Below are 14,241 nucleotides of genomic sequence, written 5' to 3'. Positions count from 1 at the left end.
GGCTCAGTCAGTAGAGCATGCAACTCTTGATCTCAGGGTGTGAGTTCGAGCCCCACATAGGGTATAAAGCTTACTTAAAAAAAAAACACACATATGAACAATTAAGAATAATCACACTACCAAAAAAAAAAAAAAAAAATTAAAGCTGACAGGCAAACGCACTATGAAAAAAACAACGGAAAACGTGGCAGAGGGCCAGCTTCCTTACGAGAAGGTCACTGACGGATCTGCAATAAAAACTCCCAAGAGCGTAAGAGAAAAACGGCAATTCCCAAAAAAGAGAAACATCAATGGCCCTGAATCAAAGACAAAGAGGCTTTACCACCCTCAGGACTAAAGAGATGCGTTTTAAAACACGACAGCATTTTCACTGCCAGACTGACAAACTGTTAAAACACGCTAGGCTCGCGCTGGCGAAGGTGTGAGAAGCGGCAGGCGGTCACTCCCCAGGCCCGTGACGGAAAGCAAACATGGCAACGACCCGGACGCCCGTCAGGAAAGGGCTGAGTGAGGGGGCCCCACACGGCGGGGGACAGCAGAGCTCTCGGCAGCGGCAGCGACGGGAAACGGACCCCGAGACACATCACAGGACAGGTCGGGAGGCCCGGGGCGCTGTGCCCAGGGCGGAGGCTTTTTCGGGCACCACCGCAGCACACTGGGGGCGGAAGATTTTTTTTTCCCGGTACCAACTAGGTCTGGAAAACAGCCTTTCTTCTCCTCGGCAACAAAAACTTAGGATTTTTCTCAGAAAACTCTCTGAACCCAACACCTCGTCTCCCCCATCGGCCAAATCTCAACCCGAGTCACACTGAGCCGGAAGAGACACACTTCTGACCTGATTGCTCTCCAGCGCGGCCGAGCACTGGCCCCGGCCTCCGTGCTGTCCCTGCAACGTGCCGGCCCCCTCCTGCCTCAGGACCCTGGCCCGGGCTGCTCCCGCGGCTCAAGCCACCCTTCCCAAGCCACCTTCACCTTCTTGCACGCTTTGTTTAGCAGGAGGCCTTCCCTGACCGCCCCGTTTCTGTCAGGCTCTCCTTCCCGCTTTGGTTTCTTCAGAGAGCTCAGCCCCTAACAGCCACGCTGCATTTACTTGTCTCCACCCCAGCACCTTCCTGGGCCAGGATTCTTGTCTGTTTTGTCCCCTGGGAGGCACCAGAGCGGTACCGGGCGGACAGGAGGCAGCTGAGATGTGTGTTAAAGGAAGTGATATTGCCACACCACGTGGGAGATGTTCTGGCGGACTAAACCTGACCGTCTCACGTCTGTTTTCCCCATGATGATGCTAGAGTCCAAGCAGGCCCTCGAAAAACACATCGTTGTTTTCTCAGGAGGCACAGCCACACAACCCAAAGAGCTTCACAAATCACAGGTCAAAACTGGTGATCCACCAAGTTTGGTGGCTGGTTCTGAAATCACTAAATGTGGGTTAAACCAGAAATTAAAAAGACACAAAACAAAGCAAAACGGAAAGCAAAAGAATATATCTCGTGATAAAGGTATTTACAAAAAACAAAACAAAAAAAGGTAAAGGCGTTTACAAACTCATCTAAGCAGGCACACATACTTGTATCACACACGTACCCTTGTATATATCACGTCATGATACGGACGCATTTCTTACAGGGAGCTTATGACAACAAAAGCCTCAAACTGACCCATCTCATTTCAGTCAACACATTTCTAAGTTTAAAGCTTTGGCTTCAGGGGTGCCTGGGTGGCTCAGTCGGTTTCTGCTCAAGTCACGATCTCACATTCGTTTGAGCCCCACGCTGGGCTCTGCAGTGACAGCAAGGAGCCTGCTTGGGACTCTCTCTCTCTGTCCTTCTCTCTGTTCCTCCCCTGCTCACGTGCAACGCTTTCTTAAATAAACTTAAAAAAAACAAATATTCTAGAGGACTACGCTGAAGCACCAAAAATGCAATTCAAGAACATCGTGCGGCTTTGAACCTAAAACATTTCACTCGAACATAAACCGGCGACACTTCATTGGTCCCAAGCCAGAATTTTGGTTTGAGACAGCAACCACCGCCCTGCCTCAGTGAGACTCTCCTTACAGAAATCGCCTTTCTTACCTGGTATCTGACTCTGGGGCAGAGGCGGGAAATGTCTGTTTTCTCACCAGCCTCACTGCATGTCCTCACCCCGCTTCCTTCAAGCAGCCATTTCCCTCACTGAGTCAAGGGGGGAGCAAAACGCTTGGGAGATTCCCCGCGCCCTTAATTCTGGCCACCTACTCGGCCAGCGACTAATACGGCCTTTGCTAACCTCTTACGTTTCGGTTGGTCTGATCTTCTGCAGATGCACTCAACCCCTCTGGTGGTCCTAACCCAGCGCCTCATGCCCAAGGCCCACCTGGTGCCTCTTGGGCAGTCGGTCACACACCCTTTGTGTATGTGCTTCGCCCGTGCTGGCCAAGGCCCCAGCACTGCGGTTTACAGAGGTGGCCCTGACATTCAGAGTCTAAAGGTTAAGGATCAAACCTATCTTTGTTATGTTATGGTGGCAGCACAAATAGCTGTTTCCCGGGGGGGATGAAACCTGAGCCACAAGAGCTGTCCGCTCACCCTGAAAAGAGCCTGGGAACACCTGAAATCTGCCTACTAAATTCTTGAGCCGGCTGCAGCACAAGAGGCGGGAGGTTATAAATTAGATAGCACGCCCCCCCCCCCCCAAACAAAGTAAGGGCACAGGAAGGAAGCAGAATAACACAACAAAAGAACAAAAGCAAGAAATGTGAGGCTGTGGGATTCATTTTGGGAAATAAAACCAACCTGCGTGAGCAACTACAACGACAACGGGAACCCTACTCTTCTGACGTTTCTGGCACTTGGGCAGACTCCTTGCCCCTTGGAAGTCTCGCCTCTAAGGCAGAAAATTCCAGGAGATGATCCCGCTTACAGAGATTGGAAAAGGCAGAAGACGGTAACTTGAGCACTACAGTGGCTGCCTCATGACGGGTCCTGGAAACGTCACGGGTGAGAACAAGAGCATCCTCGAGATTAGGACACAGGGCTGAGGGGCTGTGGTGTCACCAAAGTTACAAAGCCACGTGAAATGACCAACCTGCTACCCTCTCCACCACACAACACAATCATTTGCTTTTGGAGACCAAGTCTGTTTCTCGTTTTTTTTTAAAGTTTATTTATGGGGGGGGGGTGGCGAGTAGGGGAGGGGCATAGGAGGGAGAGAGACTCCCAAAGCAGGCTCTGCGCTGTCAGCACAGAGCCCGACGCGAGGCTTGATTCCACCACCACGAGATCATGACCTGAGCTGCAATCAAGACTCAGATGCTCAACCGAATGAGCCACCCAGGTGCTCCCTGTTGCTGATTTTTCAGGCTCATCATCTCTTGTTTGGGAGGCGGCATTCTTGTCTACCAGCTACTTCTGTTACTTGTTGGAACTGGTGAAAAAGTCTGATGGCAGTTTAGGTTTTTTACTACTAACGTTACATTTTCATGAATGCCCAGGTTCTGATAGCCCTAACTCCCTATAATAATGACATTTTACCAGGCGAAGGAAGTGTTGGTTCCCAACTACCAATCAACAGAAGATTCACCAGGGACGTTATCTGTAACCAGCCACCTGGTCCTGAGGGCGTGCAGAAAATCAGGTGTGTGGACCTCACGGTGCCTGCAGCTGGGCGCTTCCAGCACTGGCCCAGGTCTGGCACTGTGACTACCCTGACCATTACGGAAAATGATCCACAAGTTGACATCTAACAGAACAGAAAGGACATAATTTTCAACCTTACTCACACTCACTCCCCTATACTATTTCTCGTCAAACCCAATCATTCAGAATGGGGCCTTACCTTGCATCTGTGCTCTCAAGACACCGCCCATGACCCTCTCTTCTAGGAGACCCACACAAGCAACCATCCACGTGTTTCTGCACTCCCTGTCTGGCCAGAGGCCTCCAATATGCCCCGAACACTCGGCAGCCACATGCTCCTACTTAACCTGTGACCGCAACAGCACATCATCAGTCACATCACCTTTGAAGTCCCAGAGAGCATTCAAAATATTTTGAGGGGCGCCCGGGTAGCTCAACTGGTTAAGCGTCCTAACTCTTAATAGCAGCTCACGTCGTGATCTCGAGGTTCTTGAGTTTGAGCCCTGCAGTGGGCTATGCAAAACCTTTAAAAATTATTGCATAAAGGGGTGCCTGGGTGGCTCAGTTGGTTGAGCATCAGACTCTTGATGTCTGTCCAGGTCGTGACCTCGCATTCGTTAGATCAAGCCCCATGTCAAGGCTCCACACTCAGTGGAACCCACTGCTCTCCACTGAGTGTGGAGCCTGTTTGGGATTCTCTCCTTCTCTCTCTGCCCCTCCCCCACTTGTGCTCGCTTGCTCTCAAAATAAATACACATTTAAGAAATATGTAAATTTTTAATTTAAATAAAAAATATTTAAAAACACAGACACCGACATTTAAAGCTCAGGGAACAGAAAAAAAGTGTCAAAGATATGAAAAAGAAATTCATATGAGACACACAAATGGCCATTAAGCAAATGAACACAGTCTAACTACTAAGAAGAAAACACCTTGATATAAGGAGTCTCATTACCTGCTGATGGGAATATAAATTGCTTAAGCTTTTTTGGACAGTAATTTGGCAACATCAGCTAACATTTCAAATATGCACAGACTCTGAACCATCAATTCTAAAACTCGAATTCTAAAATTCTAAAGAAATACCATACATGTGCACAAAGATTTAAACACTCGTCCATTCTACCTGAAATCATGATTGTATTATATGCTAACTGGGATGTAAATCTTTAAAAATTTAAAAAGATAAATCCCAGCTGGGGGAAAAAAAAAGTCACCCATTCTACACAGTACTGTAACAACAAATACAAAACCACAGAAACAATCTTGATTATGTCCATTGGGAGCGGGTCACAGATGGACACGAGGGAACAAGTAAGACGCCCAGAGAAGGCACGCTGTAGACACACCCATGCGTAGACTACACACATCCCATTACCAGTCAGCCTCGGATCCCACAGCCTTCCTGCCTGCCAGGGACACCATGTAGCAGCTGATGACACTGTGAGTCGCTCAGATTTTCTCTTCTGTAAGATGAGAATTTGAGAAGATCTGCTTTCTCTGACAGATTGATTTGCTGAGAGTTGACAGGTAAATCCTATCTGCTGACGTCCAAGAAACCGTTCAGGATCTGGCTACTTCTCCCACCTCCCCCATGAGCATCCTGGCGAAGCCACAATCCCGCAGGCCTCCTCCCTACCTCGACCCCCCACTGCAACCACTGCCCCCTCCTCCAAACCTGTTCCTACATTTGTATCTCCTCCACAGTAGAGCAAAATCCTCACAATGGCCAGTGAGGGACTGCCCTCAGTCTCCTGTGGCTCACAGGACACTGCTAGTTAAATGCTAAGTCCATAACAAAGGATGCTATGCAGCCACTGGAAAGCCACAGACCGGGGGTATACTGAGCAAGATGTGGAAGCTTTGCAGGGAACGTTATAAACAACTCAGTAGCAGGGGTGCTGGCTTGGGCAGAAGAGCATGCGACTCTGAATCTTAGGGTTGGGGGTCTGAGCTGCACATTGGGTACACAGAGTACTTTAAATCTTAAAGTACAATTCAGGGGCGCCTGGTGGCTCAGGTCCTGATCTCAAGGTTGGAGCCCCGCATAAGGGCTCTCCGTCAGTGCAGAGCCCGTTTCGGATCCTCTGTCCCTCTCTTTCTCTCTGCCCCTCCCCTGCTCATGCTCTCTCAAAACTAAATAAACATTTTTGTAAAAACTCAGTAACAAACTGCAGATACAGTGTACGCCCTTTCAAATAAAGAGACACATCTTGGGGCCCTGGGTGGCTCAGTCGGTTAAGCGTCCGACTTCGGCTCAGGTGATGATCTCGCGGTTTGTGAGTTCGAGCCCCGCGCGGGCTCTGTGTTGACAGCTCGGAGCCTGAAGCCTGCTTCGGATTCTGTGTCTCCCTCTCTGCCCCGCCCTGCTCCGCTTGTGCTCTCTCAAAAATGAATGTGAAAAAAAAATTTTTTTTTAAAATAGACCCAGCTGTTCACGTGTGTGTGAACACCGTGCAAAGAACCTGGAAGGAACTCTAAGTCGTTCACCAATGGTTTCTTACCAGTGGGGAAGGAGAAAGATTATCATTATTCTTCCCCGTCCCCCACCCCCACCCCCCTCGCCAGTATTTCCTGGGAATACGGTGGTAAAGAACCATAGTCCGGGGGCTGCACCAGGGTAGAGCCTGTTCTGCACGGTTCGCAGCCCTGTGCTTTCCCAGGCAGAGCGGACACTCAGGATTGAAAGAAGCACAGCCAGTGGTTTCTGCATCACGCCCGTATAAAACAACTTGGGGGCGGGGAGGCATGAAATCGCCACGAAGGAGCTTAAATGATCTCCCAGGTGAAGTCCGTTTCTAACGCACACGAGCCCTCCCCTTCCACTCTCCGAAACTGCCCTCCGCTGCAGGAGCGAGGAGCGCCCGACCGCTCTGCTTGACCCGGGTCCGAGGGCTCGACGCGAAGAAGCACCTGCAGGAGTCCCGCGGGCCGGGGCGCATCCCCGCTACCTGAGGGCGGGGGAGAAACGCAGACGCACCGCGCGCTCTGCGTTCGCCGGGAGTGTGGCGCATAAATCTCACAGAACCTCCACGTGTCCCACGGAAGAGGAAGCCGGCTCGGGACCGAGGCGGGGCCCGCCTGCCACCCGGCCCCCCTCACCTCTCGGGACGGCCGCCAAAGCTGGCGCCCGCAGACTGCGCCCCCATAGCAGCAGCACTCTCAACTCGCGCGCCATGTCGGTCCTACCCAGCGCCTAGGACGCCACGCTCCGCGGGGGGCGGAACGGGGCGGGGCCTTCCTGGGGCGCGGCGCGGTGACGTCACGGAGAGCGCCGGGCTGCCCGGCCCGCTGCCTGCGCCGGCGGGTGGGCGGGGGCCTCCGTGGCGCGGGCGCCGGCTGCCCGCGCGGGGACAGTCGGGCCTGAGGGAGGGCCCTCCGTGACCTTGTGTCGCGTTGTCAAGGACGACGGGACCTGCGCGCGGGCCCTGGGCCCTGGCCCGCCAGCTGGGCCTCACTTCGTGCATCCCCTAAATGGGGCCGACGCCCGCACACACCCGGCTGTGAAAGGTGGCGCCGGGGCGGAAGCAGTGCACGTCCCCGGGGCTTGACGAGTTTGGGGCCGCCGGCTCTACCGAGGCGGGCGGAGGAAGAGATGGGGTGGGTTTCACTCCAAAACGTGAACTCAGGGGCCGCCCCACCGGCAGGACTGGGCATATTCATTCTTTGCCTCCCGCCTTGCTGGAGGTGAGGCTGAAGTTGAGACCGCAACTCCTCTTATTTTAATTAAGAAAAAAAAAATCCTTTTTTTTTAAATTGAAGTGTGGTTGACACGCAAAGTTCCAGGCATGGAACGTAGTGATTCAGCAGGGCCGCACCTCGTGCTGCGCTCACTCGCTGCGAGCTACCCTAGACACCCACGGCGCCACTCCTTCTCGGCCTGTGACTGTCGTCGCTGTGCCGTGCTTTTCCCGTCGCTGTGCGGTGCTTTTCCTGCCCATGTCAACGCCCCTTCTCGCCGAGTGCCATGGCTCAAAACGTGCCCGGGCGGCTCCCCAAGTGATTCGGAGGCTCACCGACACAATCCTGCGGAAACGGAGGTGCTCGAGGTTTGTCCGGCGCTGCAAAGTACGAGAGTCAGGAGAGCCTCACCCCACCACCCCCCCAGCGGGGACGTAGTTGGAGCGCCTCGGGGATTCTTCCAGGTGGAAGGTGTCAAGGTTGAGCTCCACGTGGCAGGCTTCAGCAACTCAGGGATGATGGGATTTTTCTTTAAAGTTTATTTATTTACTTTGAGGAAGAGGGGGAGAACGAGTAGGGGAGGGACAGAGAGGGAGAGAGAATCCCAAGCAGGTTCCACGCTGTCATTGCAGAGCCTGATGAGAGACTCAAACGCCTGAACCTTGAGATCATGACCTGAGCCGAAATCAAGAGTCATACGCTCAGCCGACTGAGCCACCCAGGTGCCCCGGGATGATGGGATTTTTTTTTTTTTTTAACCAATTTTATAAACCTTCTTACAAGGTACCTTAATTTTTGAAGCTCTAAAAATAGGAGTATTGAGGAGCCAGACAGTCCTGCAGATGCTGGGTGTTGTCTGAAAGCTATTACTGTTTTAGTGTTCAGGCCTCAGGAACAAGTGTGCCCACCCCCAGCAGGCACAGACCTGTACAGACCCCGTTTGGAACAAGGGCAGCTGCAGTGTGGAGACTCTGGCTGCAGCTTCAGAGGCAGTAACTCTCCCTGGCTTTTGGAGGCATCAAAATGTTCAAATTCAGAGAAACAACTAATGGCCTGGTAGGACCTGATCAGGGTTTTGCGCGTCTCTCTCTCTTTTTTAATGTTTATTTTTGAGAGAGAGAGAGAGGCGCGGAGTGCGAGTGGGGGAGGAGAAGAGAGGGAGACACAGAATCCAAAGTGGGCTCCAGGCTCTGAGCTGTCAGCACAGAGCCAGAGGCGGGGCTTGAACTCACAAACCATGAGATCATGACCTGGGCCGAGGTCGAACACTTAACCAACGGAGCCACCCAGGCACCCTGCACGTCTCCTAAAGTCCTTTGTAGGACTTGACACCAACTCGGCATGGTTCAGAACTCAGAAACATATCCTTTTGCTGATTCACTCGACAGGCGTCTCGGTGTGTTTAATGAACGTCAACCCTCTGCTAACTCTAGATACCTGCCCACCGCAGTGCAAGATCTGGTGAGAACCCAGGCCCCGACGCCCACTTGTACACCCGCTGACTGTGGGATCTGGTCGGAAGCAAGACCTGTGGCCCTTTGTGGAGGCAGGTATAGCCACTTAGGACCTGGCCTGGAACTAACTAGAACATTTCTGATTTCATTGGGTGACTCTGAGGCTTTTTCTCCAAATCATTTCTTCTGTTTGTCAGTGTCCACTTTTAATTCCACCATCAAAGACATTGGAAATGTCACAAGTTGATTCCACAGATCCCCCAAACTTTCAGGAGTGACTGGACCGAAGGCCTTTGTCCCTTTTCATGCCTTACGGCAATGGCATTTGGTCCAGGCCCCTGCCCTTGGCAATCCCGTGAACATGGTCTGTGCCCCACCTAGTGGCTCCCAGCCTCCCTGTCCAGCATTAACAGTGTAAGAAAGCTGAGTCCAAACAACCACAAAGTGTCACTGCCGGGGTCTTTTCTGAGCACGTCTGGCTCAGGGGAAGCCAGGGTGAAGGAGGCAGCCACCTCTCCCACTGCATGTATTCCTGGAAACTTCCACTGGGGGATACCACTTGGAGAACTAGCCTTGAGGGCATGTTTGGAAAGATGCCTTCTGTCCTGGCAAAGCACTCTGGTTACATTTTTCCCCCAATTTGTAGATGAGGTCATTGTAGGCACTGGAATAAAAAATGTCCACCCAAACTCAATCCGTGGCGTCCATGGCTTGCAAGTTAAAAATTAGTTTGGCGGGAGAGACCCTCGAGCGTGGAGAAGCCACTTTGTTCTGTGCACGGTTGGGTGCATGTGTGCATGCGGGCTCAGGTGATGGCCCTGTAGTTCCTCGAGCCACCATTATCACCTTGACCCGTGTAGCGAGCAGGAAGGCTGCCTGGGGAGGCCTTGCCTGCCTGCGGCCCCTTCCTCTGCTCAGCACGGCTTCCTGGTGGCTGCGGGGCCCCTCTCGATGTCTGCTCCGTGCCAGTGAGGCCCTGCCCCCTTCAGGACCCTTGGCCTGGCTGGGTGCCAGGGAGCCCCACTCCAGCCAGAGGCCCAGGCCCGGTGGGATCCTGAGCAGCACCTGGCATCAGGCCTGCGGAGCCCCTCACCAAGACCGCATCTCTGCAGGTATGAAGCGGGTCCCCGGGTCCGTCAGGATTCTCTGGTCCAGTGGGGTATGGGAGGGCAGGGTGGAAACGCCGCCAGGCACAGGTCAGAGGGGGCCACGGTCTCGGCGTCAGCCGGGTGTCTCCGGAGTGTTGGGTGTTTGGGAAGCGGGAAGGATGGGACTGACCCCAGCACTTGCTCCACGTGGCGCACAAGCGTTTTCCCGTGGCCTGGCAGTCGCCGGGGGACCAGGGCCCTCCTGCTTCTGGGGCAGAGCAAGAGGGATGGCGCCCCCTTAGGTGTCCTCGCAGTCTGCACTTTGTACGATGCACTTCACGGTCAGGACGTCTTCCTGTGCCTCTTTGCCCTGGGCTCCGCCTTAACTCCTGTCCTGTCCAGGGGACCTTGGGCTGCCAGTGGTCCCACCAGGTACTTATTCAGGGGGTTGAGGACAAAGGGGACAGAAGATGCCAGCTGGGAACAAATGCTTTTAAGGAGGCCGAAGAACCATTTGACCAAACCCCCTTTCCCTACACCCATATTTATCGTGAATATTGAAACTAAAGCAGTTGTGGGAGGCCTGGCTGGCTTGTCTGTAGACTATGCAGCTCTTGGGGCTGTGGGTTCGAGCCTCACATGGGGTGTAGAGATTACTTTAAAAAAATCTTTAAGAAGGGGCACCTGAGTGGCTCAGTCGGTTGGGTGGCCAACTTCGGCTCACATCATGATCTCACGGTCCGTCGGTTCGAGCCCCGCGTCGGGCTCTGTGCTGACAGCTCAGAGCCTGGAGCCTGCTTTAAATTGTGTCTCCTTCTCTCTCTGCCCCTCCCCCACTTGCACTCTCTCAAAAATAAACATTTTTTAAAAATCTTTAGGAAAAAAAAGACTAATGCAATTCCAAAGTCAAGGTGGTTGTTCTTGGATCCCCTTATGGCCTTGCTATTCAAAGTGAAGGCTTAGCAGGGCGCCTGAGTGGCTCAGTCGGCTGAGCATCCGACTTCGGCTCAGGTCACGATCTCGCAGTTCGTGGATTTGAGCCCCGCGTCGGGCTCTGGGCTGACAGCTCAGAGCCTGGAGCCCGCTTCAGATTCTGGGTCTCCCTCAGTCTGCCCCTCCGCTGCTTGCACTCTGTCTCTCTCATTGTCACAAAAATAAATAAACATTAAAAAAAAATTTAAATTCAAAGTGCCGACTGAGAGCCAGGACTCATCTGGGAGCTCATTAGAAACCCAGAAGCTGTGGTGCCTGAGCCCCGCCTCAGGCTCTATGCTGTCAGTGCAGAGCCTGCTTGGGATTCTCTCTCTCTCTGCCCCTCCCGTGTGTGATCTCTCTCAAAATAAAGAAACTAAAAAGAAAAAAAAAAAAAAACACCCTTAAAAAAAAAACAAAAAACACTCAGAAGCTCAGTTTGCCCACCCCCTGGGCCCAGACCTACCACGTCAGGAGGTCAGCGAGATCCCAGATGAGGCGTCTGTGTGTCAGAGCTGGAGAAGTGCTGTCCCAGAGCCCACGCCTGCTTACTTCACGGACAACCAGAAGCCACAGGTGTGCATCCCTAAAAATTGCCTGTTCTGGAGGGAAAGGGGCCTCGGCTCGGGACCCAATCTCGTCTTTCCCGCCCTCTCCCCGCGAGAACCCCCTTTTCTCGCCCAGGAAGCCGGAGCCGCCCAGAACTCAAGTGTCGAGAGGGATGGGAACAGTGAGAACCGGCCTCCCTGGAAGGTCGGTGCGTCCCCTGTGCTTTCGCCTGTGGAGGTCCAGCCCTCAGCGGGGACACTGGTTCTGGCTGAACACCAGGTGACTCTGAACGCCTCTTGCTGCGGCTCCTGGCCTCCCTCAAGTCTGCTGCCCCTTTCTCTGCACCTCCCAGCCTCAGGAGCGCGGCTGCGACGTGAGTGTCTGGTCCCCAAGACTCTCCTTCCCTGGAGCTGGCTCCAGACGCCTCCCTCGTGGCAGCACAAGAGACAACCCTCCCTCTTCTGAGGCCCCCAAACCTGTGTCACACATGAGGGGTCCTGGAGAGACACAGGGAGAGTCCTGGTGCAGGGGGCCATCCTCCTCTTGCCGTCCCTCCAAGGATGTCCTCTCTGGACATTTTCCTACGAGACCTGCAGACACAGGGTCCCCACCCTTACTCGCGACAGTCTCTAAACCCCACTACTACCCTTAAGGATCTTTTCGTCTGAACTTTGTTGATAGGCTGGTATAGAATCACTTGAAACATCCTTTAGAAGAGGCTTCCTTGTGGCTGGCCCAGAGAGTAAGGCCCACTTCAGCGGCAGCCCTCTTCAGGCACCGGGTTAAGGTCACTGACACTGTGGATAGTAGGCCGACGCCCAGTGAACCGGTGGGCACCAGACACCGGGCACCGGGCAGGGCAAGTCCACTTGGTCCCGTGTCAGGACTTGGTTACCACCTACTGTCTGTGACGTTTGAGGGCTTACGAGCTATTGTAATGCCCCCGCTTGCCTGAGGGCTCCCCAAAGTGAGTTCTAGGTGAGCCTGCGAAACAAGGAGTGGAGAAAAGCTCCTTTCAGGCGTGGCTCTGGCTGAGCGGCCCACACCTGCTCACTCGCAACCCGGGCCCCGGCTCCCGGCTGCCGCCACCCGGACGCGGCAGACCCGCACGTCCCGTGAGCTCGCTTCCCGCTCGCCTGTGGCCCCTCAAACGTGCCTGAATCACCGCAAGCCAGGTGTTCGGTCAGCGCCCGCGGATGCTCCGCTGGGTGAAGGCATCTCACGCTGGAGCCACAGTCGACGCAGCCTGGTAAACTCTCTGTGGGAAGGCACCTAAAACACCACGCTGCCCTCTTGACTCACCGGAGTTCCCGTCCTCCAGTTTGTCCTCTAGCCTGGAAGCTACGTTCAAATTTCCCGTTGCCTTACTCTTGACTTTACACGTCCAAATTACACCTGGGTAACCCAGTGGGACGAACAGGGCATCCGGGGAAGGTGTAGTGTGGCTTTCGGAGCCCGGAGCCCAAGTGGATTTTGTCCCCATCCCCACGCCCGCTTCCCAGCACTATCCTCGGCACTATCCTCGGGCGAGGGAGGGGCTTCCCGAAGGTGCCCTGGTGACCAACCAGCACTCAGCTCCTTCATCAAAGAACTTTGCTTTGTCTGAGCAGCTTCCTCCCCCCCCCCCCTCCCCGTGCTGTGCCTGGAGCACGTTCTGGCTTAAATAGAATCTTTGGTTCCATATAGTAAAAGTCAAAAAAAATTAAAATAAAAATAAAGAAAAAGAAAAAAGAGGAAGTTACATCTACAGCCTGAGATCTTATAAGCAGAACCTCTCTGACTCGTCTTCCAGAAATTACACCCTATTTCTGTTTCCAACATGCTAAGTTCTTAGGAACGTGATCAAACACACGTACCGGACGCACTCAGCTGAGACCCTTGGGCCTTACGAAGGCTAGCTCTAAGCCAATACTAAGGGTCAGAGCCAACTGGGACCATCGTTGAATCCAAGCAGTTTTACCAGCTTTTATTATAAACACCAGCACATTTCAAGTTTCCTCTTTTTGATCACAAATATAGGACTTTTTCTTCTCCTCTTTAGTATACAGCATGAGACACAGCGCCCGGGCCTGGCAGCTCTTACAGAAACCTCGTTACGCCCAGTGCAGGGTTAATCCGCAGACCGCACGCCCTCGGCCGCATCCTTTGGCGGGTCACACAGGACGTGGACTCCAAGAAGATGAGATGTGGCCACAAAGTTTTGGATTCTAGGAGGACCTGAAAAAGTTGCCCCCCCACCCCCCCACCACCTGACTGCACCGAATGGCCGTCCTGCTCCTCCAGGGCCCAGACAGGTCACCGCTTCTGCCGGAACACGGGCTCAGGGTTGGACCGTCAGCGCGGAGGGTGCTTTGGGAGACGGTCCCAGATCCGAGAAGCAAGCAGGCAGAGCAAGGATGGCCAGAGGGCCACTGGCGGGCCGTGGCCCTGCTTTCTCTTCGGGCATGTGGCGGAGGCGGGGGGTGGTTGGCAGTGCTGACGACGGTCTGTTGATCTGGCTTCACCTGCGGGGAAGCTCTGTGCTAGGGCGGATATTTCAGAAAATTTCCTCAAATTTAGATTCCCAAATCAAGTATTTTGAAATTACCTCTGTGAATACAGGGCCAAAAGGGAAACTATTTGAGTCAAGAGCTCTGACTTGGCCGCCACGACCCCCTAATCGGGGAGCCAGGGATACAAGGGCTGGGACTCGACTCACTTGTGCTCGGGCGGGGGTGGGTGGGGTTCTGGAGAACACACGTGCATGCTCCCAGAGACGTGTTGTCTACGGCATCCAGGGTCTCAACTCTCACCTTCTTGTTAAGGGCATCTGACACCGGACCCGGGGGTGAGGTGGGGGATCGTGTGGCCAAGGTGCCCATCCCCTTTCACCACAGCGCTGC

General features: G+C 53.8%; 1 protein-coding gene across 2 annotated transcripts in view; it reads right to left on the bottom strand.

The window, feature by feature from the left end:
* Window positions 1-6,842, bottom strand: part of TRAP1 (TNF receptor associated protein 1) — a 45,412-nt gene extending 38,570 nt beyond the window's left edge. Inside the window, exon 1 of one of the 2 annotated variants that reach the window (XM_042971355.1) lies at window positions 6,718-6,842. In XM_042971355.1, coding sequence (XP_042827289.1) covers window positions 6,718-6,793 — 76 coding nt within the window. In that variant the 5' untranslated portion in view covers window positions 6,794-6,842. Of the gene's footprint in view, window positions 1-2,265; window positions 2,374-6,717 lie in introns of those variants that run through there. The other variant, XM_042971357.1, reaches the window with a different exon arrangement.
* Between the last annotated feature and the right edge of the window lie 7,399 nt (window positions 6,843-14,241).

The sequence above is a fragment of the Panthera tigris genome, chromosome E3, assembly GCF_018350195.1.
Source record: "Panthera tigris isolate Pti1 chromosome E3, P.tigris_Pti1_mat1.1, whole genome shotgun sequence".
NCBI lineage: Eukaryota > Metazoa > Chordata > Mammalia > Carnivora > Felidae > Panthera > Panthera tigris.
This window is presented reverse-complemented; position numbering and strand designations above follow the sequence as displayed.